This window comes from Perissodus microlepis, chromosome 15 (assembly GCF_051167445.1).
Source record: "Perissodus microlepis isolate ML-2025 ecotype Zambia chromosome 15, ASM5116744v1, whole genome shotgun sequence".
NCBI classification, from domain to species: Eukaryota; Metazoa; Chordata; class Actinopteri; order Cichliformes; family Cichlidae; genus Perissodus; species Perissodus microlepis.
Genome location: NC_140475.1, coordinates 27,926,094 through 27,953,949, shown reverse-complemented (window position 1 = coordinate 27,953,949; position 27,856 = coordinate 27,926,094). Strand labels below are relative to the sequence as shown.

The following is a 27,856-nucleotide window of genomic DNA, read 5'->3' as shown; positions in this document are numbered from 1 at the left end:
GAGTTGTTGTTTTTTTTAAATTTATTTATGTCTTCTCTACTGCTGGCTGTGATATTATAGAGAGGGATATCCCTACTATGGTCATCTCAGGCATGCAGCCACAGCTTTGAGAACAGCAGTCCCACCCACCTGCTGTTTAATCTTTCAATTTGTGAAACAGTGAATCATAATCGGGTAATGTAAAGGCAGAGGTACTGCACCAAGACGCAGTTTAAGATAAATACACGGGAAAAAGCTGAACTGCCAGTCATTCAAAGCTAATTAACTGGAGTCCAAATATAAAACTGCGGCGATGGAAATGAAGAGAACAGGTTCCCTAAACAAGGTTTCCGCACTTGCTGCACATCTATAAGCCTCTTGGCAACCCACCTCCACCCCTCCTCCTCCTTTATGCTGATATGACTGTTGTTTAAAGGCGTATCTGTTGTTGTTGCCTACGCTGTTCAGTGCTGGGTTTTGCTGCTGTTTTCTGTTCTGTGGAAGTTTTTGTAAACACACAGTTTGGAGTGTTTCTGAACAAAATAACCTGGCCTCTAATTCTGAGGGTGTTGTTAATTGCCAAATTACAACCCTGGATGTTTTTCAAAGTCACTACTGGCTGTAGTGATCAGCCAAAGTCATTTGTAACGGGTGTTCAGATAGAAATAACTGATAGCTTATTACAGGTGCCTCACGCTGCCCTCTTCCTCCTCCTCACCCCTCCCAAATGGATTGTAATAGCTTGTGATGTGTGAGCGTGGTTTCGGCAGCTTTTGACTCAGTGCTTAAGTGGAGTGTGACAAACTGCTCTCTGCATAGACCTTTCATTCGTCAAGCCCCGTTTTCCAGGGCACATGCTACCTCTCCCTTTAATAGTTCTGTCTTACACTGGCAGCTGTACTTTATGGACGAACCAGAAATTTTATGTAATTATATACATCTTCATATTTATTTATTTTTTAATCTAAAGCTGTATATCGGACTTTATAAATGAGACAATGACAGCGTATGTTTGTATGCCTGTGTTGTGTTGAAGTGCTCAGTTTTTCAGTGTTGCCTCAGTGTCTGATTTCATGTGCTGAACCAAAGCGCATATATGCATCTCCTCCAGCTCTTGTTGTTCCGACCTCCAAGAGTACAGTCTGCCCTTAGAACCCTGTGTATTTTGTGTTTGTGTGTCTGTCTCAGTGTATTTTTTATACATTCTGTGTCCTGCCCTGAAAGCACATGTCAGCCCTTCTGCGCTGATAGAAATTCGCTGCTTTATTGAGGCTGATTTAGTGCCTGTCAAGCCAGCTGTCCAATGGGAAATAATTTTTAAAAAAGTCCTTTATTTTCAGCTCTTGTAGTATTTACATCCACTTTTGAATTAGTTTGTAGCCTTCAGGGTGAAGCACGACTCTAATTTTAACCCTGAAAAAACGGAAAATGTGTTCAAGTCAATCATTTATCACGACAGCTGCACAGGAAGCCACATCTTCAGGACTGGAAAAGGCACTGTCAATCATGTATAGTAGAAATACATTGATACATTTGTTTAAAATGGAAAAAAGGCAGTGGTTGTTTTTCTTGTTTATATTCATTTACAGTCTGTTCCTAGGGAAAATAAAGAATTTTTCCAATAAAGATATGTGTGATGAAAGGCACATATCTATCTCTAAATGAGCATGAAATCGGCCCTGCAAATTTATGAAACTCAATTCTAGACATAAATGCCCCAAATTGATTGGACACTGAAGGTGGTGAAAGGTTCAGTTTCCAACTGTAAACTACTTGATAAGTTAATCTGGTTGGCATGTTTGTCCGATGGTTAGCACTGTCACTTCACTGCAAAATGATTCCTAATTCAAAGCTGGGGCTTTTCTGGCAGGAGGTTGCGTGCTGTGAATCTGCTCTTCTACTCTTTTAATACTCGTAACAAAACAGGGGAAAAAAAGACTCCCAAATTCCCAGTTTAACATAAAAGTTGGCATAGCAACCAATACAACCTGGTACAGGCTGCAGAACAGCGAATCGCAGCACAGCAGGAAAGCCCAAATGTTGGCTGAAAATCCCCCCCCCCCCCAAGTATATACAGATTCTACTTCACATGAGCCTTTATAGAAAGCTGTCGCATGTTCCATCCAATATTATGTTTGATTAGGAGCACCAATGCGGGCCATTTTGACTTGTTAGGTAGATTCATAACGTATGTATGTTGATGTTACATTGTTCAGCACAATGCCAGCTGATGATAGCTGAAAGTGAAAGAAAGGATTTTAGCTGTGCCGAAGCAGGCCAGGACACTGAATAAAGAAATGAAGAACTTTGCGTGGTCGCTGCGAATGTCTGCCTCCTGTGACAACAGAGATGGAAATATTCGACTAATCCTTATTCCACTTCCGCCATACATCACTACATCTGGCTGCTCACTCTCTTTAGTCTATTTATTTAGGAGAGAGTGAGAGAGCAGAGTTGGGTGGGTGGGTATATGGTGAGAGAGGGAGTGTGTGGATGGTCACAGCGGTAAAGTAGAGAGGGAGGGGAGGGGTAGATGAAAGAAGGGGTGATCAAGTGAGAGACAAAAGGTATGAGATAGATGTAGCAGAAGCGGCGAGGGGAAGGAGAGCGACAGATGTAAAGGATACCTCCCTTCATGCCCCAGTCCCCGCTTGCAACCTCCTGAGTTGAGCCGCTGTGAACTGCTGGATCCCGCCGTGTGGATTTCTCCACAGCAGCCTCTTCCACAGGAGCGCAGGAGTGGGCTGTGCAGGAGCAGGAGCCTGTTGCCTGGATACCCCTGCTGTCGCCACGGCGGCGAAAAGCCAAGACCGAAGCGTGCGCGTATTTGCTGGCTGGTGCCGCTGCCATGGGAAAAACACAGCTGGCTGACTGTTTAGACGGTTCCCTCGCTTGCCGACTTGCTGGCTGACTTGCTGTCGTTGCATGTACGCATAAGGAAAGAATCACCCTGAGAAGGGGGCTTTAAAGAGAAGGGGGAGGGGGTGGCTGGCGCCCTGCTTTGCATGATGAAGAGAGCTGTTTGGTAGCAGGGATATTACTTTGGCAAAATTGAAGCAACTGCAACAAGAGCCGGAAAGGGCTGGTAGGGGAGAAGTCACGCGTGGGGCTGGCTGAGTTACTTAAGCAGGAAGGCTGTGGGCAGCTATGCAGATCCAGTCTTCTGGTCCACAGTCCAAAGCCTCCAGCTTCATCCTCAGTCAGAGATGTGTACTGGCCTCCAAAATGGAAATCCACCGGTACGTATCTGTTGTCACAGACTTAGTCCTGCTGCTTTTGTGCTCTTTCTATAGGAACCTTAAACGGAAACTGCTGCTCACTTTTGATCGATGGGAAGAGAAGGCCTCATGCTTCACCAGTGACAATTGTTGTTGATTTGGAGTGCTCTTATCAAGTTATCTAGTCAATTTCAGAATTAGGATCATGAACCAAAATCTGACATACTGAACACTTCAGCATGATTACAAATGATCAAATGAAACTTTTAACCCAGATTTATGTCTGTTGGAAAACTAGGTGTAGGTAAAGGGGGGCAGTAGTGCTCATTTCCAACTCTATATTTCTGACTCTACTCTCTTTGCATGATTCACAGTACACCGAATCATTTTTAACTTACAATGGCCCTTGCAGCCTCTCACTTCATCCATAAGCCATCTGTTTAAGCTAGCCGTCTGTTATTTTGGGCCCTTCGCTTCCACAAACAGAAACTGAAACTGTTCAGGAATTGATCCTTTGTGCAGACTTCTTTAAAGTTTTAAGAAATGGTTGGCACAGACTGAAGGCATGACAAGGACTTTAATTTACATGTCATGTAGAGCATAAAGCTACGGTTCTGGTTTTCTGTAACTATCAAGAGAAGATAATTGATTAGTATTAGCTTCATTGTGGATGTATTGTACTAATGGATGCTAGTGTTGCACATGCTTGTCCCCCTAAATAATTGTGATCATTTGTTTTTGCTGCATTCATAATAAATGTGATGCATAGAGTTTTAAACCCTGAATCGGTGAATAATGGCGACCTGTGTAAAGTCTGATGCCCTTCTTTTTTAAAACCAGCTGTTTAAATCCACATGCAGAAGGTCTGGTTTTGTTTTTTTTGGGCAGTTTGTTTTCGAATCTCAGTTTGTCGGAGTGTGTTCGAGTCAACTCTGAGTTGACTGAAGGATTTTCTGTTCTCATGCCTGTGTGCCTTCCTCCCCAAGGGCTTGGTTGGATCCAGGTAGCTACATTGGTGATTTAGCAGTTGCAACGTGATGTTAAACATGAAGACTGTTTATTTATTGATGATGGTTTGCTAAAATGTCAGACAACATTTGAGTTTGGCTCAGTAGCACGAATGTTATGTTCACTTGGATTTATTTATTTATTTTTTTTTTTTCATGGAAAGAAATTAAGATTTATTTATTTTAAAGGTGGGGAAACAAAATGAATGAATTAAACCGAATGTATCCAAATCACCTAATGCACCAAGGGATCCAGATATGGACCATATAACTCAACAAACAGGGCTGGGATAATAACCTATAGTTGACCTTTGACTTTACAAGCCTTCAAATCAGAACAAAGGTCATTTTGACCAGCCATAGTGAGCTTGTGAGTAGGTGATTGGGAGGAGAGCTGATTGAAACCTGGCTCTGTATGTTAATGTTAAAACTAAGCCTGTTTAGAGAGCTTAGCATGATTACTGCAGATGCTGAATTTCTTTAAGTTTCTGTGTTATTTCATGGTCCTCATGAGCATCTTCTCCATTCACATGCCATGTTATTAAGAAATCAATAGTGATCTTTTAGTCAGGATAATTTTGCAAAAAATAAGATTATTACATTTGAAATATTTTACACTCTGAACTATGACTCTGTTCTGGGACTTCCAAGTACATGCAGAATATGCATGAACAGCAGGAGCCTGTGTGGAGGTGACCTGCAGAGTTGCTTTGTAATTTTGGAACCTGCTGAGATTTGCCAATAGGTTTTCTGGAAAGGGATCATATGAGGCACTAAGTCTTAATTGGCAGTGAGATCGGATAATCTGCTGGGATTGAGTTTGACCCTAACTCTGAATTAGACAGATTATACTTGGTTTTGTTTGCTTTGTCACTTCAAAGGAGTCAGACTTTCTTGTATGTTTTCAAGTTGTCTTGAGCATTAGATCTTCAGACTTTCTGACAGTCTTTCAAAGTTTCCAAGGCATAGTGCATAACTGCCTTATGCCTTAAGCTTCACCTAAACAAAGGGTGCTCTGTGGCTTTTAAACTAGTCCTGTGGGAGTATTTGGCAAAGAAACAGAAGTTTGGAGGTATTTTATGAACTTTGTGGACATTAAACCAGAATTGTAATGTGACTGTTGCTGAACCAGACCTTTGCAGTTTTGCACCTGAAGGCTGCAGTTGTTTATTTCAGTGGTTTAAGAGGAGTGAAAGCTGAGTTCAGTGCAGACCTGCTCTGCCATCAATGTGTTCCCTGTCCGTGTGTGAATAGAACTGTGATTGGACCCTTGTAAAATGTGCCAGGCACCCAGTTAGGACCCAGTCTGAACCCTGGAAACTACCTGTAAAAAACCACTAGATATAAGTGATATACAGCGACTTGAACAAACACCTCGGAGAACTCGATATCTGGATTGGGTTATGTTCAATAGTGCATGCTTGAAACAGCCTGTTTTCTGCCAAGTGTAAAATTTCTATCTCTGTCTCTTTGCTGTGTCCTTACTAAGAGGTCAGCCAAATGTGTCTGAGCATTGTTCTTTGACTGTAATGTAGCCCATTTGAAAAAGTGTGCGGTTTAATTTAAGGAAAGGTCAAAATGGGCTTGTTGAGGGGATGACACTGAAAAGGATGAGCCACTAATAAAAGATGTGCGTGTTTGTGTGGTGGGATGAGGATTGGTGCCACCTGTGGCTGAAGCCTCTGAGGATCACGCTCTTCAGTCAGCTAATGGTTTCTGTGAGTGACTTACACAAAGCCTAATTGAATCCAAAAGGATTCAGTGGACCTGGCCCTAGAACTCATTAAATAAGACTGGAACTTGAATAGTCCAGTCAGGAGTTCAGGTAATTACCAGACGATAATGTTTTACATCTTTAGGTGACTTGGAAATAATCAAGGGAGTGACGACACTAGTTCTATTGTAACATAGCTTTAAAGTGGAATAAAAGAAGTTTGTTTTAACAGTCATTAACGGTAACAACATTTTCTGTGATTAGCTGTGTAATGACCATGAGATAAAATGCGTAGGCCTGGTTCTGGCAGCCAGTGCGGTGTGGAACATCTGATAGGTCTTGTGACTTTAAACTGTGTTGGCTAGAAATAAATTTGGATGTTGGAGTTGGATTACTGACATGTTTTGTTATTTAGCCTAGTTGGACATCTTAAACTACTTAAAACAAAGTGTAGCTGCATCAACCTTTTCGAGTCTTCTTTGAGCGTGTTTAGGTGAATTGTTACGAGTTGAAACTGCTGGAAAAGTTTGTACAAGATACTGAACCCTGCATCGAAGTGTGAGTGTGTCTGCAAATGTTAAAAAGCACTTAGGCATAGATAAAAGCACTGTTTGATTAGATGGCTGAGACATACTCAAAATAAAAAAGTAGTAGCAGAAAGCACTTTATATGTTGCAGTCCATTTACCATTATACCAAGAAAGCTAAAAATGGAGTTCTAAGAACTACAATAGTACTCAGATGCTGCAGTTTACTCCCAGAAAGGGGCTGGCGCTTGTAACGGCTACTAGAACTATGGAAATATTCTCATGGCCCAAAACCACCTTGCATTAACCATGGGATTTTAAAGCTCTGGCTCATTTGTAGATATTTAAAAATAAGGGTTATGTTGCCTTCCTGGGGTATTTTTCAGTCTTGCTGTTCCTTGAGGAGCTTTTCTCCAGTTTCTCATTGCTAATTTAGAGTAGTAAGCCTGTCATTTTAGTCAGTTTTTCAGCAGTGGGTTTATAAACCCTTTCCAAGATTTACAAGATCTATAAATGACGAGTGTAACTCTTTATTGATTCCTGCTTAAATTACTGGCCAGACGCTCACCTTTGCTTGCTCAATTTCTGAATGTTGCTGTGGCTGTTCATATCTGGCTGCAGGGCTAGTGCAGTCTAGCTGACACACACACACACACACACACACACACACACACACACACACACACACACACACACACACACACACCATCATTGTGGGCTGTACTGGGTTATATATAGTCACTAGTAGTGATGGCTCCTTTGTCACACACCAGGTGTTTTTACAGCTATCATGCCACATGGTGGTCCTCTCCTAATCCATCTCTTTCTTTCCTCATCTAGTAGAGTGGATGACTCACACTTAAGAGCAGAGGGTATTTTCTCATTGCTCTATGATTGTGTGTGTGTGTGTGTGTGGACCCATGCTTACTTTACAAATATCAAATCTGTGGGTATTGATTATTCTAATTGATTAACAAAGTTTCACAAGTCGATTTCGGTTTTTCCTCTGAACGCTGACTGATATGATAAAGGGGGTTTCCATGTTGCCATTAAATTTGATGTATTGATTCAAGTTTGAATCTCATTTATGAAACATGCTGAATGGTTTCAGATCACAAGAAAAATGTCATGACGTCATAATATCAGGTAGCTGACGTTCTCCTGTTTGGCATTTCCTGTTTAAAAGGTGGGTATAATACAAAGTACATCTGATGGATCACCTTTATTGTCTGATATAAGCACAGTTGTTTAGGAGAAGTGAGGTGGACTGAATGTGTGTGAACATCGTCAGTTCCTGCTCTTGTTTGTTTGCAGCTTCATGTCAAAAGTCTTTGGTGCAAATATGATGTGGAGCAAATCCATTCTGAAAATTATTTGACTTCTTGTCTAGATCAAGTGATTTAGGTTTTTGGACATATTCAGATACCCCCGAGAGTCTAGAGTCCACTGGAATCTCTTAATTTTCTCTTCCTCTAAACACTGGTACTGTAACTGCGCCCAGTGGTTGAACAGGATCTTTCTCTTGTCTGCGGGCCTCCGTCTTCCCTCCCTGTCTGCTCCTGATCACTTCCATATGAGCTAGGAGCTCCACACTGTAGTCGATGGCTGACTAATAAAATAGAAAAGAGAATGAGAAGGAGAGAGATGGATGAGGAAAGATGGTTTAGATGAGGGCAGCAAGAGATTGAGTTAGTGGGACAGAAAGTTAGAAAGCGAGTTTAAAAAGAAAACAAAAAAACCCCAAAAAAACCCAACAACAACACAGAGTGAGCTAAAAGTTAGTCCAGGCTGCTGAGTGAAAAGGAAGGATGCAGATGTGGCTGGGATGCTCCCTAGAGCCCCTCTATACTGAACTCCTTCCTTTTGTCTATAGCCAGCTGCACTTCTGCCTTAACAAACCTTCATGGCTTTTCCAATCCCAGTATACCTCTGTCTTTTATTCTTCTCCTCATGTGCATTTTCACAGCGGGGACTCCCGCTGGATTCCACGCCCAAGCTTGGAAAATCTTTCCCTAACATTCATTTTGGTTCAGCTTGCAAGTTTTGTTTCAGCTTCACAGGATTTATCATCCTCCCCCACCTTGAAAATGGCTGACTCTGGCTTTTCAGAGCAGAGCCTCAGTTTATTGTCAGCCAAATGGGGCAAACTGTAGAGAGCAAGTCAGTTTAAAGAGAGAGGAGGAGGCAGAATGAAGAAATGCCTCTGTTGTGAGTCATGTTAATGAATCTATTCTGAGAAGTGTGTGTGTGTGTGTTTGTGTTTGTCAGGGGCACCCTTTTGTTAATTTGTCTCTTGAAGGCTGATTGAGTCTGAGCAGCTAAGTGTAGTCTCAATGATTATACACCTGTTCAGGCCAAAAAATACCACTGAGAGTTTAATGAAATTAACCTCATTGGTGTAACTCGGAAATTAATGAACACTGTAAACAAACAGTCATTGTATATCAGCAAGGTATTATTAATGAGGAAATCTGAATTTTATATCAGACCAGTGAAGTGGAATGTTCGATAAGAGCAGCTGTATAAAAACTGCAGCCACTGCAAACTTCCACTCTCCATCTCTCACACTGATCAACCATAACACTATGAACTATTGATAGGTGAAGTGAATAACACTAATCGTCTCTTCATCATGGGACCTGTTAGTGGGTGGGATGTATCAGGGAGCATTTTGTTCTCAAAGTTGATGTGTTAAGTGGAGGAAACATGGACAAACGTAAGGATTTAGCGAATCTGACAATAGCCAGAATGTGATCGTTGTTGTCTCCTAAACTGCAGCTCTTCTGGGGTGTTCCTAGTCTGCAGGAAAGTGTACTCCTGGATGGCTGTGGCCTCTTTCAGCAAGACATTGGCTTTGAGGTGTTGACTTGGCCTACAGATTTCCTGGCTCTCAATCCAATCGAGCATCTGTGGGATGATGAACTACAGCTCCACTGTGTTGGACTTGGTGATAGTGATGTAGTTGCTGTTCTTTGGTGAGCCTGGTGTGGCACTACATAATTAGTTCTCCACTTACTGCTGGGACATGACCAGAACAAGAGTCACTGTGGACAGCTGCAGTCCAGTATGAAAGAATTCTGCATGATGAAAGATTCTATGGAGGCAACTTTTGAAAATAATAATAATAAAATTAATAATATTTACATTCCATCACACTGTAACTAGGATGCACCCATCATTACAGGAGAGATGTATACAGCATTTAGCACTTCCATGAAGTACCTGTAGTGGCTTATGATATCAGAATCGTGTTTATTGGTCAAGTATATGTGCAGACACATACAAGGAATTTGGTTCCGGTAGATGGTGGCTCTCAAGCACAGCAATGTAAATCTCTCACTCACACACACACACACACACGTGTCTATATATACACATTACACATACATACACAACGCTGTGTAAACCAACTATAAATAACTAATCTAAACTTATATACATAAAATACAGAAATGAAATGAGGTGCAATGAATACTACTGAATGTACATAAGGTGCAGTTGCAGTCTGGCAGTGGGAGCAGTGTGACAGGTCAACTGTTTAGAAGGGAGATGGCGAGGGGAAAGAAACTGTTCCTATGTCGGGTGGTCCTGGTCTGCAGGCTTCTGTACCGTCTGCCAGAGGGCAGCAGATCAAAAAGTCTGTGACCAGGGTGTGAGGGGTCTGCGATGATTTTCCCTGCCCGTTTCCTGGTTCTTGAGAGGTACAGATCCTGGATGGAGGGCAGGGGGGCGCCGATGATCCTTTCTGCTGCCCGTACAGTCCGCTGCAGTCTGCTCCTGTCCTGTTTAGTGGCTGCTCCATACCAGACTGTGATGGAGGAGCACAGGACAGACTCAATGACCGCAGTGTAGAACTGGATCAGCAGCTCCTGTGGAAGACTGTACTTCCCCAGTTGTCTCAGGAAGTACATCCTCTGCTGGGTCTTTTTGAGGATGGAGTTGATGTTGGTCTCCCACTTCAGGTCCTGGGAGATGGTGGTACCCAGGAACTTGAAGGTCTTCACAGTCGACACAGGGCTGTCTGATATGGTGAGGGGGAGCAGAGTTGAGGGATGTCTCCTGAAGTCCACTGTCATCTCTACAGTTTTAAGAGTGTTCAGCTCCAGATTGTGCTGACTGCACCAGAGTACCAGCCGCTCAACTTCCTGCCGGTATGCAGACTGATCACCATCCCGAATGAGGCCAATGACAGTGGTGTCATCTGCAAACTTTAGGAGTTTAACAGCCGAGTTCTTGGAGGTGCAGTCGTTAGTGTAGCGGGAGAACAGTAGTGGTGAGAGGACACATCCTTGAGGGGCACCAATACTGAGGGACCGAGTTTCAGAGGTGATCTCCCCCAGCCTCACTTGTTGCTTTCTATCTGTCAGGAAGCTGGTGATCCACTGACAGGTAGCTGGTGACACGCTGAGCTGGGAGAGTTTGGAGGAGAGAAGTTCAGGCACAATGGTGTTAAAAGGCGAACTAAAGTCCACAAACAGGACCCTGGCATAAGTTCCCGGGTGGTCGAGGTGTTGCAGGATGTAATGCAGCCCCATGTTCACTGCATCATCCACCGACCTGTTTGCCCGGTAGGCAAACTGCAGAGGGTCCAGCTGGTGGCCTGTAATGTCTTTCAGATGGGCTAACACCAGTCGTTCGAAGGATTTCATGACCACAGACGTCAAGGCGACAGGTCTGTAGTCATTCAGTCCTGTGATGGTGGGTTTCTTGGGAACAGGGATGATGGTGGAGCGTTTGAAGCAGGAGGGAACTTCACACAGCTCCAGGGATCTGTTGAAGATGTGAGTAAAGATGGGAGCCAGCTGTTCAGCACAGGTTTTGAGGCAGGAGGGTGAGACGCCGTCTGGTCCGGGGGCTTTCCTGGGCTTCTGTTTCTGGAATAGTCGGCTCACATCCTCAGTGTGTATTCTGAGTTTCAGGGAGGAGGAAAGGGGGGTGAGAGGTGTGGTGGAGGTCGTTGAGTCTTGATTGGGGAGGGTGGTGGTTTCGTTGGGTCTGGATTGAGGAGGGTGGGGGTGGTCGTTGAGACTGGATTGGGGAGGGGGGAAAGGTGGAAGTTGTGTTGGGGGTCAATGTCTGAAGCAATGTCTCTGGGGAGGGGAGGGTGAGGCGTGGGAGTCTGTCCGTCTCAAACCTGCAGTAGAAAGTGTTTAACTCGTTGGCCAGGTCTTTGTTTGCTTCAATAGTGGGTGGGGGGCGTCTGTAGCTGGTGATTTCCTGCAGGCCCCTCCACACTGACGCTGGGTCGTTGGCTGAGAGCCGTTCTTCCAGCTTCTGGGAGTAGATCCTTTTAGCTGCTTTGATCTCCTTGGTCAGTGTATTCCTAGCTTGCTTGTACAGGGCCCTGTCACCACTTCTGTAGGCGTCCTCCTTGACCTTACGAAGATGTTGGAGTTTAGAATTGAACCATGGTTTATTGTTGTTGTATGTGCAAAAGGTCTTTGTTGGCACACACACGTCTTCACAAAAACTGATGTATGATGTCACAGTCTCCGTGAGCTCATCTAGGTTCTCAGATGCAGCTTCAAAAACAGTCCAATCAGTGGAGTCAAAACAGTCCTGCAGTTCCTGCTTTGCTGCGTTAGTCCACTTCTTCACAGTTTTGACTACAGGCTTCGCACGTTTGAGTTTTTGCCTATAAACTGGAATAAGATGGACCATGCAGTGATCAGAATATCCCAAAGCTGCCCGGGGCACAGAGCGATAGGCATCTTTTAGAGTGGTGTAACAGTGATCCAGTATGATGTTGTCCCTGGTGGGGCAGACTATATGCTGTCTGTATTTAGGGAGTTCGTGGTTTAGGTTTGCTCTGTTAAAATCCCCAAGAATAATTGTAAAGGAGTCCGGGAATTTCCTCTCCAGGGTAGTAATCTGGTCAGCCAGCTCGCACAGTGCGTTGTTCGCGTTGGCCTGTGGAGGGATGTAAACTCCAACCAGCATGAAGGAAGAAAACTCCCGCGGTGAATAAAACGGTTTACAATTGATGAAAAAACTTTCCAAGTGTGGGCTGCAGTGTTTCTGTAACACTGTGACATCAGTACACCAACCTTCATTAAATATGTACTGTGAAGTAGAGCAGGGCGATATGACCAAAACTATTTATCGCGATATACATTTGAAAATTTGCGATAACGATATAACTGACGATATAATTGACCCTAGACAAAATACTTTACAACTCCACAACTTTGATGGGGTTTTTTGCACTAATAATGTATTTTCACTTAAACAAGCAGCTTTTATGTGCATTAAAGTTATATAAAAATTTAACAGTGCAAATGCAAATTCCTTGCTGACAGTTTAACCAAAAGGCATGTCCAGTGAAAACTGGCCAACATATCCTCAGCATAACCATGTATAATATCCACAAAACTTAAAAAGAGGTTATACACACACAATACGGTAATATTATGTTGAAGCACAGTATGTATCACTCCGCGAGGCTCCTCCCTATGATAGCCATAATGCTCTGACAATCGATCAAGTGGTGCGGGTTCGTAGCTTAGCAAAGTCGTACTAAAACATTTGACAGATTTTCGAGCGCCGTGTACCACATAAAATCGTTTTGAGGTCAGTAAACACAACCAGAATTCATACATAAGCCCCACAGGATTATAAGGGGCACTGTCGATTTTCAGAAAAATCAAAGGATTGATTTTAAGTGTGCCGTGTTTTCCAAAACACATGGTAATAACGACGGCTCGCTAGCATGCTCTACCAAAAATAGTGCTTTGTTGTGTATCTGACAGACGAAAGCTAAACCAGTTCCACACCACTCAAGTTGCAGCATTTTTACAAACCAATTCTGGTTCATCCGTTTCATTCAACGATCCGCTTTCGCTCTTCTCATTCTCTGTCGCCGCCATGCTTTTTTCACCATGTGCATATGAAAACAAAGGCACTGCGCATGCGCGTTTTACCCATATTCTATCGCGATATTTCATTTTTTTATCATTGCCCAACATTATACCGGTATTACCGTGAACGGTATGATACGGCCCAGCCCTACTGTGAAGAGATCACCACACTGATACCACAGTAATACTCCACATATGGTGAATCAGAAGGCTCTGTATAGCTGGCACAATGACACAAATGAATTCATCACTCAGCTCCTGGCTTTGTCAGACTGGCAGACGCACTGAATGAGATTTTTAGTTTGGCCATTTTTGGGTTTTTTTCTATATTTAGATTAGTCACTCGGCTGCTTACATAACGCTGGCCCATCAGCTGTGGAAAAAGTCGCAGTTTCCAGCCATAGTAATGATGGACTGAGTCAGTAATTTTCAGGTAATCAGAATTTTGACTTGCTCCAGTCTTCAGTACCTTAGTTCAACAACCATGGGTTAGAAGAAGCCAAATCAGTGATTCCCTTTTGCTTTTGTCTTCTACTTCTCTCCTCTGCACTCTTTTGCTCTCTGTAAACCCACAGTACCTCACCCACCCCAATCCTGGCAGGATGTGACATCATGGCAGTGAATACCCTGGAGCTGTTCTGTTCCTCTTTGAAGTCAGAACTGCTCCAAACTCAGAGCTTCATTAACATTAATGAAGGAGATGAAAATATTCTCATTTCATTTCCCATTCTCTCCATTTCTATTTTTGTCAGATCTGCACATTTGTCTTCTGTGTGTGTGTCGACGTGTCACCATTCGCTTTTCCTTTTAACAGGGAAATAGTATCCACATATATGTAAAACTGTTGTTTGTCTGTAAGAGCATTCAGATTTTTAGCCTGTAGTTTGGTATTTTATCTAACATGATGAAATTTAAGGAGCTCATAAAGTAAGCTGTTAAACTAAGCAGATCTGGTTAATTAGATGGCCATTTAAGCTAATGTAAGCTACTGTTAGCTAATGCTACTTGATATGCTTCATTGCTTCATGGCCCCCATTGCTTCAATGACTATCCCCCCCCACCCCCCCACCCCACACAATTTACACCACCCCTGCCCACACACCTTACCAATCTGAGCCATGGTCTGAGCAACCCCCATCACTGAGGCCACTCACAGATGCTATTCAGACAAGTGCTTTTCTTTGCACTACTTCCAAGCACTTTGCAACTACTTTGCTCTCCAATGTGTGCCTTTCCCTTATTTATTTATTTTTTAAATTTATCCCTCTTGTGTATATATTTTTCCCGTTTGCTATTTATTCTTGCTGTCTACTATTTATATTTTATTCTGGCACAGTTCGTGTGGAGCACCCATAATTTCATTGTACATGTACAATGACAGTATTCTATTCTATTTTATTCTATTCTAGTGTGACGTCTGGGGCTTCTTTGCTGCTTCAGGACCTGGACGACTTCCTGTAATTGAATCATGAGCTCTGCTCTCTATCCTGAAGTGGTCAGCACTCCTGGAGGCTGGACATCATGAATGTCCAGCCGTCAGTAAACTGTTGATTTTAGCCCGTTGGTAGGTGGCTGCTGGATAGCAAGGTGACATTATAATATGCGATATAGATGGGAACCAGTGGATCCAACCATTGGACTTAAATGTATCCATGTGCCAAAGTTTGGTTGCTATTCAGACAAGAAGAAAATTTTGTAAAGCACATTTAACTTAATATAAATCTCAGAAATCTAATCTGTAGTTGCATTTAAGAATTCCTTTTTAGGAAAAAGCATGGCTCTTTCTGCAGTCATGTTGACACAGAGGCACAGAGTGTAGCAGTGTTGTCTCAGTAGAGAGGCAGGCAGAGGGTAGCTGATACATTTAGTGGAAGGGTTAACAAGGAGACGAGGAGGGTCAACAGGACTAGATTACACCGGTCAAGTACTTAACCATCAAAGCTTACATTTCACTGTGACTGTCTGAGACATATCACTGAATTGGCTGCAAAGACAAAAGACAATTCACCACTACATAATGTACATACTCATGTACAATCTCAGTTAGGATTGCTATTAATGTAAATAAGGGTGCATTTTACAGGTTCTTCCTCTGATGACTGTCTGCTTTAAAATAACCATAACTGTCAAAGTAATTATCCTACGGAGATTGGACCAATTAGGAAAAAGCAACTGTCATGTCTGCTCATCTGTTCTCCACATTTTCTTTCTTTTGGTTCCACATATTCCTTGTCTTTGCTCACATTGGTTGCAAAGAGCACTTGGACCTTCAACACAAAATCTCTTCTAATCGCACACATGCAAGCTGTACTACATTCACCACACAAAAATGTAATGTTGAGAAATTGCATAGACATGCGCACCCAGTGTGGTGAGAGTTTATGACTTAAAGCCTGCAGGCTGTGGTCTGCAGTGGTCCTGAGCTTGAATTTATTTCATGCTATGATAATATGTGACATCCTATCTGGCCAAACAAAGTGACCACAGTAACCAAAATATGCACCAGTGCTCTCATTATTTTTTTACTGCTCAGATGTGAGGTTCAGAGTGCCTCTTTTGAATGGCTGCATTCAGTCACTCTCCCAATTCCAAATCCATTGGTACAATTCCAGGAGGTCCTGGGATATGAAGTCATAGCATTTGGGGGGACCTAATCACTCCTAACTTCCCGTATATAAGCGAGTCTGAAATGGTTTTATATGTAAAGATGATGAAATGCTATAATCATAAGGTAAATTAAAGCTAAAGCCAAACAGTAAGGCTGACTAAAGGCTGTTAAATAAAAGCAAGAAGAAAACTGACACAAAATAACAAAATCTCACTTTGTCACTTGCTGGTACTAGATTGGACCCCCTTTGCCTTCCGAACTGCCTTAATTTTTCATGGCAAAGATTCAACAAGCTGCTGGACACATTCCTCAGAGTTTTTGGTCCATGCTGACACAATACCGTCAAAAGGCTGTGGACTGCACATCTGTGAATTTCCCATTCCACTGCATCCCAAAGTGGCTCTATTGGATTGCGATCTGGTAACTGTGGAGGCAATTAGAGTCCAGTGCACTCATTGTCATGTTCAAGAAACCAGTCTGAGATGATTTGAGCTTTGTGACATGGTGCATTATCCTGCTTGAAGCAGCCATGAGAAGATGGGTACACAGTGATCATTGGACATGGCTGGCTAAAACGCTCAGGTAGGCTGTGGTGTTTAAACGATGTTCGTTTGGTACTAAGGTGTGCCAAGAAAATCGCCTCCACACCAGCAGCATCCTCAGCCATTGATATACGTCAGGATGCATCCATGCTTTCATATTATTTACTCAAACTTCTGATTCTAGTATCTAAATGTCACAGCAGGACAGGAGACTCATCAGACTAGGCAACTTTTTTTTTTTGACTAGTCTGACCCAGCTACCAGACCAACCCAACTATGCTATCTGTTAGCATAAAGGACTGAATGTCTAAAGGAAAACTGTTAATTTATCATCTGAGCAATTACAATACTGAATACTTGGTTACAGTGCTGCTTCTTTAAAACAAATCTTTGTTTTTAAGAGGAAGTAAATTAGCACATGAGACTGAAAACTTGGTGTTTTCAGAAATGTATCATCCCTCTTTGCAGTTTTTAGTATGCAACTTGAAATTTAAAGGCATGTGTGCGGTCTGAATACTTGTATGCACATAAACCAGTGACTAGGGGTGGGTTTATCTTCCAATCCCAGCTAAAATCACTGTAGCTGCTGCTGCTGTGAACCTCAGAGGAGAAAAGTTAATCGTTCTTACTCCATTTGGCCAGTATAATAGAGATGTAAGGTTGGAGTAATTTGCCCGTAGAATATTGAAAAATCTGCAGTGATCGTGAATGAATGGTTCTGTCTTTATTTCCAGCTCCAGTGTGTTTGAGCTCAGAGCTTTTACCAGTTTGATGTAAGGTGAGGGCTGAGGTGTGAAGTCTCGGTGCATCTTCAGAGAGGTTTGACATTAAATCATATTGTAAGTTCATCAGCTGCTGTGGGGTGTTACCACAGCTCGACCATGATGAAGCACATTTGAGCAGAGGCGTGAAAGTGTTTGTGAGAGCTGGAAATGCGGGGAGCTGTGCATATGGATGCCTGAACCTCGTGCATGTGTGTCCTTGTGTGTACTGTGGAGAAGCATGGGTGTATGAACAAGCCCACAATACACACTGGCGATAAATGCTTTGCAGCAGTCTCGGGAAGTTTCTTTTTTTTAAATTCCACAGAATATTCTTTGAAACCTGGAGTGAGATGCATGTTAAGTAGCTCTGGCATATGCAGGCGACTGCTTGCACTCCTGTGTCTGTGTGTGAACCTCGTTCATGTTCTACATTCCGAGATGCGTTTTTCTTCTCACTGTAAAGCCTCTATTTTCATGCATTTCTGACACTGACGCAGACTCTCTGAGGATGTCTATATGGCCTGTTCTCATCACTTCCTCCCTGACTCTTTTCACTCCTCTTTCACCCTTCCCCAAGCAATTTATGCCTGTCATTTTTACACTTCCTGTCTCTCAAGCTCTCCCTCTGTTTCCCGTCTTAACCTCTGCATTTTTGTCTGCTTGTATTCAGAGTGTAAATTGTCACACAGGTTCATGATATCATAGGCCACCATATTTGGCTGTAGGTGAGGAAAACAATGATGATGTCATTATGAGTGTCAGACTGGGTTTGAGACTACAGATATATATAACAAGCCAATGAGATGGTGTTTTATAGACATAGACGTTTATAAGGCAGGGTAGTTAACGTGAAGACTGCAGGCTTGTGCTGCTTTTAAATTTGACCTTTAAAAGAAAAAAGCATGATATAACAGCTTGTGTGTTTCCGAACTGCATGGATGCAAAATAATCTATTGCAAACCTTGAAAATGAGTAGATACAAAACTACGTCCTAGGTTATTAATTACAGGACATGTCACCACGCTATATGGAAGCTTGTATAACAGATTTCTTTTTGATGTGCTAAAGGAAAATCATTTTTCCATCTCACTCTAGCATGTGTGTTTTGCAAGCAGCCAAGTTTCAGCTGATGTTAGCAAGCCTAGTTGGCAAGTTGCATTTAAAATCTGTCCAATTGCAATGCACCTACACTTAGCAGTGCTGAGGCCTGAATGACCGCTGTCTCTACATCTGACTGTGCAGACACACTTGTCAGTAGAAGCCTCCACAGCTCTTAACTTTAAGCCTCAAGTAAAACCAGATTGATGAGATGTAAAACAAAACCACAGTACCATTATTATGTAGGTGGAAACTGTCCATAGAGGCAAAAACAGTTTTTTATATCAGGCTGAAAAAGGCACATTTCATAGCCGAATTTGGGCATTTTAACATGATAGCCTCTGGAGTGATTTTGGAGGCAGGTTCATGTGTCCACTATAGGAAGTGCAATTCCAAAGCTGCATAGCTACAATGAAAAGTGAAAAGTGAGCACAGCAGAGTTTCCAGGCCTTAAATCAGCTGTGTGGCAGCAGATGTAGCCATCGCAGCAGAAAATACTGGAGGCAGTTTTTTCAATGTGCAGTCTTCCCTCACTGTCAGTCTTTAACTCTTTCCCCTGTAAAGAAGACATTTGATCTCCTCCCCTGTACCCTTAATGACGAGTTTTGACACCTCAGTATATAATAAAGAAATAGTTTGACAACCAGTAGGATACTGTCTGGGTTTGCTGTTTGCTGCTTTAAGAGAATCTCTAGATGGATGATTACTAATGTGTCACTGAGGAGCTTGGAGGCATCTGAAGGGCTGTGGATTTTTAGTCTGTGCACTGCAGACCAAGTTCATGGGAATTAGTTAATACTGATCAGTAACACTAATGAAGGCATTTGCTTGCTGCCTTTGAGAATTGGTATGTTTGATTAAACTGATATTAGACTGCTATGTTTGATTATGGAGGAGTATGAACCATGTTAAACACCGATTTTTAAAAAAAAAAAAAAAAAAAAAAAGGATACAGATAAGCTTTATTTGTCGGTTGCAGTTGCCTGCAGCTGAAATGACAGACCTAGTCGACCATACATACAACACATACAATATACAAACTTACAATGGGGAGACAGGTCAGGCTAGGCAGCAAAAAAGGGATAGACGGTGAGATATGTAACACATAGGGGCAATTAAGGAGAAAATGATTACTGAGAAGACACACGTGCAAACACACACCCCCACACACCAAACTATTAATACAACAAAGTTAGTTTAGTTAAGACTGCAAGCAACAATGACAGCAGATATGACACTGATTAGGTCCGTCACTGTATAAAAGTCAGAGCTGAGGTGGGAGCGGGTTGCCAGGCAGCTTGCAGAGGCAGAATCAGTTGTGCACAGACTAAAACTGAAATGACATTCACAATATGAGATGTTGTGTGGAAGTGTACCGGCTGAGCCATCAGCTGATCTGCTGGGATTACAGCTAGGCTTGAAGTTGTGAAGTTTATTGGTGAGCTGTGGAGCCAATGAAACATTCACTAATTTCATTTTACAGTCTGTTTTTGGTGTTGTGTGCTCTGCTCTCAGTTTCTTGCTTTTATACCTGTGGGGACATCTTTGTATTTGCAGTCCCAAGCACTTGGTCACTTCACAAAGCTTGCTTCAAAGAAGAAAGGAAGATTGAAAAAGATTGGATTTCTAAAATGGTAGAATAAACTTTTCTATGTCTCTTGTCCCTGCAGTGAACAGAGCATCTGCCAGGCGCGAGCTGCTGTCATGGTGTATGACGATGCCAATAAGAAGTGGGTCCCAGCCGGTGGCTCTACAGGCTTCAGCAGAGTCCACATTTACCACCACACGGGCAACAACGCCTTCCGTGTAGTGGGACGCAAGATCCAAGATCATCAGGTCAGTGGATCAGACGGGGCTGTTACTATCACAGTGTATATATAGATTTGAAAAGGAGAAATGGTCTGTGAATATAAGCATACAAAAACAATGACACAATTATCACATTTGCGTTAGTGATATAGTGCTGATATTACATTTTTTGACCTCTGACTGTGTCCTCTGGCAGCAGATCCTTATCAAGACAGAACTGTCCATCCACTGGACCAGTCCTGCCCTGGGACATTCCAGCATTAGTAGTATTCATGTTGATTTGTGTGCCAGTAGTTGTTTGGAGCCCTTTTACAAATATACCTTTTTAGTTTTGAAGATTGTAGTGCTGTATCGTATCATCTGCAATGATACTAGTATAAATATTTATATATATTAAAAAAGAATCACGTTGTGATGTAATTTCTGCAGCAGACTACCAAAAAACAAGATCCTAGCAGGGAAGGTGTGACGTACAATGTGCAAATGAATGACTCCATCAAGTGTCACTAGAACACTTGATAGTTTGAATCAGTGTGTCACAAAGAGCAAACAATGGATATGAATTACTGATGTGCTTACATGGTGGAAAAATGTGGCTGGTTTAAAAATCTCAATTCAAGTTGCAACGTCACACGTAGAAATAATTTAAGTTTTATTATGTGATAGTATTTTAAAATTACTTTAGTTATTATTAATCAAAAGTGTTAAGCAGTTATTTTGTAGTTTTACTTAAATTTTCTCAGTGGAAAAAAACTGCATCAGTTACTTGAGTGCTCAAATTTGAGTTATACTTTATAATGCTGTCTTTAGTGGTCTGTTCAGTTTTATTTTATTTATACAGTGCCAAATCTCAACAACTGCTGCCTGAAGCTGCCTTTTATTTTATTGTATGTTGTAGGTAAAGACTAAATAATACAGAGAAAATCCCAACAATTACATGAGCCGTATGAATAAGCACATGGTGACAGTAGGAAGGAAAAACTGTCTTTTAACAGGAAGAAACCTCCTGCTGAACCAGGTTCAGGGAGCAACAGCCAAATGCTGTGACCCACTGGGTGTTTCAGTAGATTCACACTTGAATGACATGGTTTCTTTATTCAGTGACAACAACAGAAAAGGATGGAAATGACCTTGAGTTACTTGCACTTAGCCGTAATATTTTTCGACTTTCCACTGAACCTGTATTCTGAGTCTTCAACTGTTTTCTTCTTGACCCTCTTGTTCCTCTTTTTTTCTGTGCATGTCAGCACATCGTGCTGCCTGGTTAGCTTTTATATGTAAGAATAAGTAACCATCATATATTTATTACAGCAAGCCATGCATGTATGAACACATAATGATTTAGTCCTACACAGCAGAGTCCTGGTGAGGACATTTGAGCAGAAAGAAGCTCAGATTAGCTCAAATGGCTCATAGCTTCAGAGCAATAATCCCGAAGCTGACAATAATCCTCAATTTAGATGAAAGCATCCCAATCAGAGCTGAGGCACCATGGGTACAGTTATATGCAAAAGTTGGGGCAAATCTGTGGAATTGTGAAAAGGCAAACATTCCTGCAGGAAATGCAATGTGTGAGAGGGATGAGCTGAATGTATGAGTTCAGAATTGTGTTTATTGCGCAAACAGCTGTCCGAGTGTGCTCTGCATGTGCATTCATTGCACATTCGCACTAAATTGCACTAAACCTTTGGTGTTGGTTATCTTTCTTCTGGAATGCCACAAAATCTGTGTATAAAAACTCGGGCTAGTGAACAATGCTTATGGCAGCTTCCCATTCCTCCAACCTCCGATCTGGGAACCATTTGGAATTTTAACATATCTAATAAAGCAAATTGGAGCGTTTAGACAGTGGATTTTCATTAATATCATGGAACACATGTTTCATATTCATAATACAGACGTACTAAAAATGACTGGCTGGAGTGTGCGCATCCTCAGTTATGAGGTCTGTAAAAACATGGACGAGTCAGAGGCTGGACTGGCTGTGTTTGTGTTGGCGCTTCACACTTGGGCTTCAGCCTGATTTCTCACTGTGTGGCACTGCCTATCTTACCATTTCCTCTATTTGTTTCACTGCCATTCACAACAAAAAATTTGCAATTCCTCCTCACATTTGCTGCTTGTCATCTTCCATCAACAATACAAAGCAAATATGGGAATCCTTTCCTGCCTACCAGAGACACATTAGCAAAAACTCAGAAATCGACAACAGACCATTTCCATAGTCAAATAAACGTCTGCTCTGGTGCTAAACCTTGTTTCTTTATAAATAAGCAGATTGGTTACAGGTATTAGCACTCATAGAGCTGTTTTTTGACCAGAGCAGTATTGTCTTCTGAAGTATTTTGCAATATTACCTTTAAGCCTAGTGTCAGTACAGTACAGTAATCCTTGATTTAAATCAGGAAGCCGCAGAAATCAAAACACACCACCAAGCCTTGTGTGATAAGCTGCTGGGTCCCTGTTGGGGAATGTTTTGAATTTATTCTCCTTATTAGTTTGGACGAGAGATAGCACAGCGATTATGAGATTAAACCGCATTACACATCTTTTCAGGGTATATCCGCTGTATCAGATGAACTGTAACAAAATGAAGTGTGTGTGAATTCACTGATAATGCTGATTATGATGCTTCAAATATGAATGCTTTCATTGTTGGGGGAAAAAGAGGTTGGACTTTAACAGCAGAGAAGGCAAGTTAGCATGCTAACAATCCAATAAATCTACTGCAAATAATGTATACTAATAAGCCTTAATAGCCTTCTCAAAGGTTTTAGAAGCCTGTTTGGTTCAGAAATCTTAAATACAGTAACTGTAAAAGACGGACATAGCAAAGACACTATAGAGAGGGACATGATGATAATAATGATGATAATAATGATAATAATAATAATAAATTTTATTTGAAAGTGCCTTTCAGAACACTCAAGGACACTGTACACAGCAGAATAATAAAAGCAAGCAGTTTACACAATCATAAAAGCATAACACATAAAAACAAATTTGAAATGGAGTGGAGAGGTTATGCGGGATAAGCTATTTTGAACAAGTGAGTTTTGAGTCTGGACTTAAAGAGAGAGAAGGAAGTGATATTTTTTAATTCAAGAGGTACGGAATTCCAGAGTCGAGGAGCAGAGCAGCTGAAAGCCCTGCTCCCCATGGTGGCGAGATGGGGAGAGGGGACAGAGAGAGAAAGAGAAGAAGATGATCTGAGACACCGAGATGGGATGGTGATCTGAACCAGATCACAGAGATATGGAGGGGAGAGATGATGAATAGCCTTAAATGTGTATTTTGAAATTGATGCGATATATGACCGGGAGCCAGTGAAGCTGGATAGAAGGGGTCCTGGTGATAATACGAGCAGCAGAGTTCTGGATGCGTTGGAGCTTGTGGATGGCCACAGAAGCATAGCTGTTAGGGAGGAAAACAGTATTGTAATGTTATTTTTAGGATGAAGTAGGAATCGTATTGGACTCATGACTCTTTCTCCTCGTGATGACTGAAATTAAAGGTAACTTGGAGAATGCTGCCACCCATTGTGACATCACCACTTGTTTCTCAACTGTGCAAACTGAAGCCATGATATTAAAGTTTTGGCTGCTTTTGAGCCACAAAAGGTCATATTTGGACACTGTTGTATCTATAGACCATATGGTTTATGGTTCATTTATCTGAAAGAATGATCATTCACCATATGTGGTTTTTAAAATTGCCATGTGTCTGTCTTAAAATGCCAGTATCTGATGGTCAGGCTCCAGTGAATGAAATATTGCCAAAATAATAATGATAAATAATATTAATAATGATAAATAATATATATCTATTTTTTAAAAACTTAACGAATAAAATAGAATCACTCACTAAAGTCATATCCCTGACTTCAAGCCTAAACAGAATCCTAACTAGAATGTTTTAAAAATACACACACTATCCATATGGACCACATGGATACTTTAGGCTTCAGCTGTATAGGCACTCTGATGATGGAACTGAATATGTTTGTACTGTGATATGAGCCAATAAACAAGTCAAATGTGAGTAATTTGCCCTTGTTGCTTCAAAAGTTTGATTTTTCTAAAAATACTTTTTGACTTTGCATGTGAGTAGAAAAAGGAAAATGTTCAGACAGTTCCTTTAGGTTCTAGGGAAAATGGTTTGGGACCCCTCCCTATTGGTCTTATTTAACCTTGAGGCATTACTGTTAGGCTGTGTGCCCCGAACAGTAAAAACCTCAGATGTGAACACTTAAAGTGCCTTAAATTAGACACAGAGTGAGGGGATCATAAAGTCTACTTACGAGGAAGTAAAAGTGACCTTAAACAACATAACAGGCGACAGTGTTACAAGGTTGACATATTGTGTTTTAATTGGAGATATTTTCTTTTATTATTATTATGATCCTTCAGACTTGAAGTCATAAACGTCTCCTGTCTTGTCTCTGTTTCCTCTCTCTTCTGATTCACGGATGTCTGCAGGTGGTGATAAACTGTGCCATTCCCAAGGGGCTGAAGTACAACCAGGCCACACAGACCTTCCACCAGTGGCGTGATGCCCGACAAGTCTACGGCCTCAACTTTGGTAGCAAGGAGGATGCAAACGTATTTGCCAGTGCCATGATGCACGCACTGGAGGTGCTTAATTCGCAGGACACAGGTGAGACCTCCTGAACATGCATGCTTTCTAGCTCCACCACATGATAACTGAATATCTAAATTCTGCATGCACAAACTATATAGTTTATCCTGATACAGGATTCACCTATAGCTTTTATTTAGATCAGATCTGCATTTACACTTGGTGCTGTTATTCCTGAAGATGGGCAAACATGAAGATATATTGGCGTCTGCATGCTGTCGTGATTTGGAGAAATGGCTAAGTCACATTTCTTGTCGTGTTCTCTCGGTACTGAGAGCTACGCTTCTGTAGATTTGTTTTCACATTGCATTTCACATGTGGATTTCCCTTTCTTAAAGAAACCAAAACAAAGAATAGTAACAGATGTGATGGCATGAGAGCGTCACATGGTCATTAGCAGCCTGCTAGCATACCTTTTCTCTTTTGCAGGCTGCATAGGTTTAGCCACCATGATCCTTTTTTTGTTGATGATTTCAAAATAACACCAGTGATTTGAAATGTTCTGAATATCAGCCCCTCTAATCAGGCTGACCAATAACTGGCCTGTCACTATACTGTATATAAAAGATGGACATTTCCAATTTAGCATTTTGACCGTCGTCCTTAGAGGATATAGGCAGACGCTTGTTTTTGAATTACTGTTTTGAAGCCTCAGATGACTTTTTACTTCATCTTATTGGTTTGAATCCATGTCTAAAGAAGGAATGATGATCGAACTGCACATTCTACTGACTTTCAGTTAATAATTATTACCCAAAGGCCCATAAACCCATTAAAATTTTGACTGAGCTCATGGCCCAGTAGAGGACTCACAGACTGCTATTGGACTGAAACCACAGATTTTGCGTCTTGGTGGCCATTAAAAACAATGCAGATATAAGGCACATTAACTTGGCTTCACCTTTTAGACCGGGAAACTATACCCATATATTATACAGCCTGTGCATGTCTGTGTCAGCCAACATGAGCAAGCAGCTTTCAACTCCCCACACTGGGGTTCAATATTTTTGTAACATAACAAATATAACATGTCAAGAGCCTACTCATTTACACTGCCAGTAGTTTCTGTTCATATTAATTCAGTTTCAGAGGTTTCATCCTCTGATTGTATTCATAACATGTTGAGCCTCCACTAAAACGAGGCCGCTGATGAATTTTATTTCTTTTGAGCATTCCAAAGGAGGGATGTTAACAAAGATGTTTGAAAAGAAGAACACTAGTTCAGAGCTTGTACCTGTACAGAGCACTGAGAGATTTCCACATATCTAATAATGTAGCATTAAACTCCAGCTCCTGCTGCATTTTTGGACCTGTGTTTACTGGAAGTAGAACCACTAACTTGTGCTTCTGCTCAACTCTGCAGGCGAGAGCAATTTTTGGATATGAAATGCTAAGAGGCACGAAGGTGTAGCACATGGGATTAATGCTTCTAGGGGAAAAAAAAAAAAAAGATTAAAAAACATGTGTCAACAATAAAAATGTTTTTTGAGTGAACAAAACATTTTTTTCCAGAAGCAACGATTAGAGTAAAACATCTTAATTTGTTGCGGGAAGTCAACATTTGAAACATGAAAAAAACAAAACAAAAAACAAACCCATTTGAAACGTGATTTTCATTTCGAGTTGAAAGCACAGCCAGGAGGTAATGCTAATGAGGTGGTTTATTTATTTTTTAGCATTGCTGAGCTTGGTTAGCAGTTACTTCTCGCAAGAAATTCATTCATCAAACATTTAATATCGACCCCAGATCTGATCAAAACACAGACGGCCTCATTCACTTCAAGAAACGCCCCATATTCACAGCACGCACATTCACGCTGAATCCAATTTCCAGCAAATAGTTGCAGGCTCAAACTTCCATGACCTTGGCTTTCTAAACACACACTCGCTCCACTGACTTCCCGCGTGTCTACATTCGCCCATATGTAGGAAGGGATGGATGTTTCCCTACTTTAGAAACTTCCATTGTATTAAAACACCTCATTTTAATACAAAAAAGATGGTTTTAATTGCAGCTTGTTTGTATTTTTGCAATCCCAGCATCCAGATGCTACTCCATGCTCCCTCCCCTCTCCCTAAGCCATGCCTCTCATCACACTCTAATCCCATCCACTAATTAACCTGATAGAGATGCGCCTCATCAAGCTAATGGGGCTAAGACATGTGTGGTGTGTTTGCGTGAGAGAGACAGAACAGACTTTAGAGTGAGAGTGGAGTGACATGAGGACACATTTTAACAGAGCTGAAGGGAATTGCCAGGATTTTGTCATCCCTAATATGACCAGAGGAAGGCTAAATGTAACACTGTGGACACTTGTGTAGAACTGTGAGGGTCGTGTTTTGTTTTTCCTACAATAGGTGCTGGCATCCAAGCGTTTTAGGATAATAAAGTAGTGGATGTATCTTGATGGCTTTTTTAATTAATTAATTTTTTTTTTTTTTTTTAGCTCTTCAATTTTACATTAACTGTTACATTAAAAAAGTACTAATGCAGTGTCTCTGAGAGTTTAACCATTTTTTTATCTGTAGTTTGCAGTCATATAGTGATTGTGTATATTCAGCGTGGTTGCTGCTTCCTTGAGAAATGCTCATTCAAACTATGAGTGACAGAAGTCATTAATCACAAGAAAGAAAATTAAAGACAAACACAGCTGGGCGAGTATATACTATAGTTATCTTGGAGATTACCATTTTGAGTTTTAGAGTGAAACAACTACAGAGGTGCAGAAATGTTGCTGTGATTTGTTTGTATAAGAAGCAGCTGGTGATGGTGTATAATGGTGATACTATTGAGAGGCTTCTGCTAGAATTTTCTGCTCCTGCTCGCTTCAAATACTGAAATTTTTGATCCCCTAAAGTGTCTTATGGTGCTGTAGTATGTCTAAAACTTATAGAAATCTATTTCAATGCAGTTTAGAAAAAAAACTGATTAAAATCATAATACTGTGTTACACCGGATCAAAAAGCTGTAAGTTGGGTGTGCAAGCATGCTAATTTACAGTATCACCATAATGAAGCTCAGACCAAACTGTGGACTATAAAAATATAATCTTTGTTTTCTTGTCAGGTTGTATACACATTAGTTTTAAATGCACT

At 41.4% G+C, this 27,856-nt stretch overlaps 1 protein-coding gene across 2 annotated transcripts in view; it reads left to right on the top strand.

Moving 5' to 3' along the window:
• Positions 1-2,484: 2,484 nt before the first annotated feature.
• The window catches only part of enah (ENAH actin regulator), an 81,305-nt gene continuing 55,933 nt past the window's right edge, over positions 2,485-27,856 (top strand). The window contains exons 1-3 of one of the 2 annotated variants that reach the window (XM_084954380.1): positions 2,485-3,218; positions 19,984-20,149; positions 24,601-24,778. In XM_084954380.1, coding sequence (XP_084810506.1) covers positions 3,127-3,218; positions 19,984-20,149; positions 24,601-24,778 — 436 coding nt within the window. In that variant the 5' untranslated portion in view covers positions 2,485-3,126. The remainder of the gene's footprint in view (positions 3,219-19,983; positions 20,150-24,600; positions 24,779-27,856) is intronic. The other variant, XM_084954381.1, reaches the window with a different exon arrangement.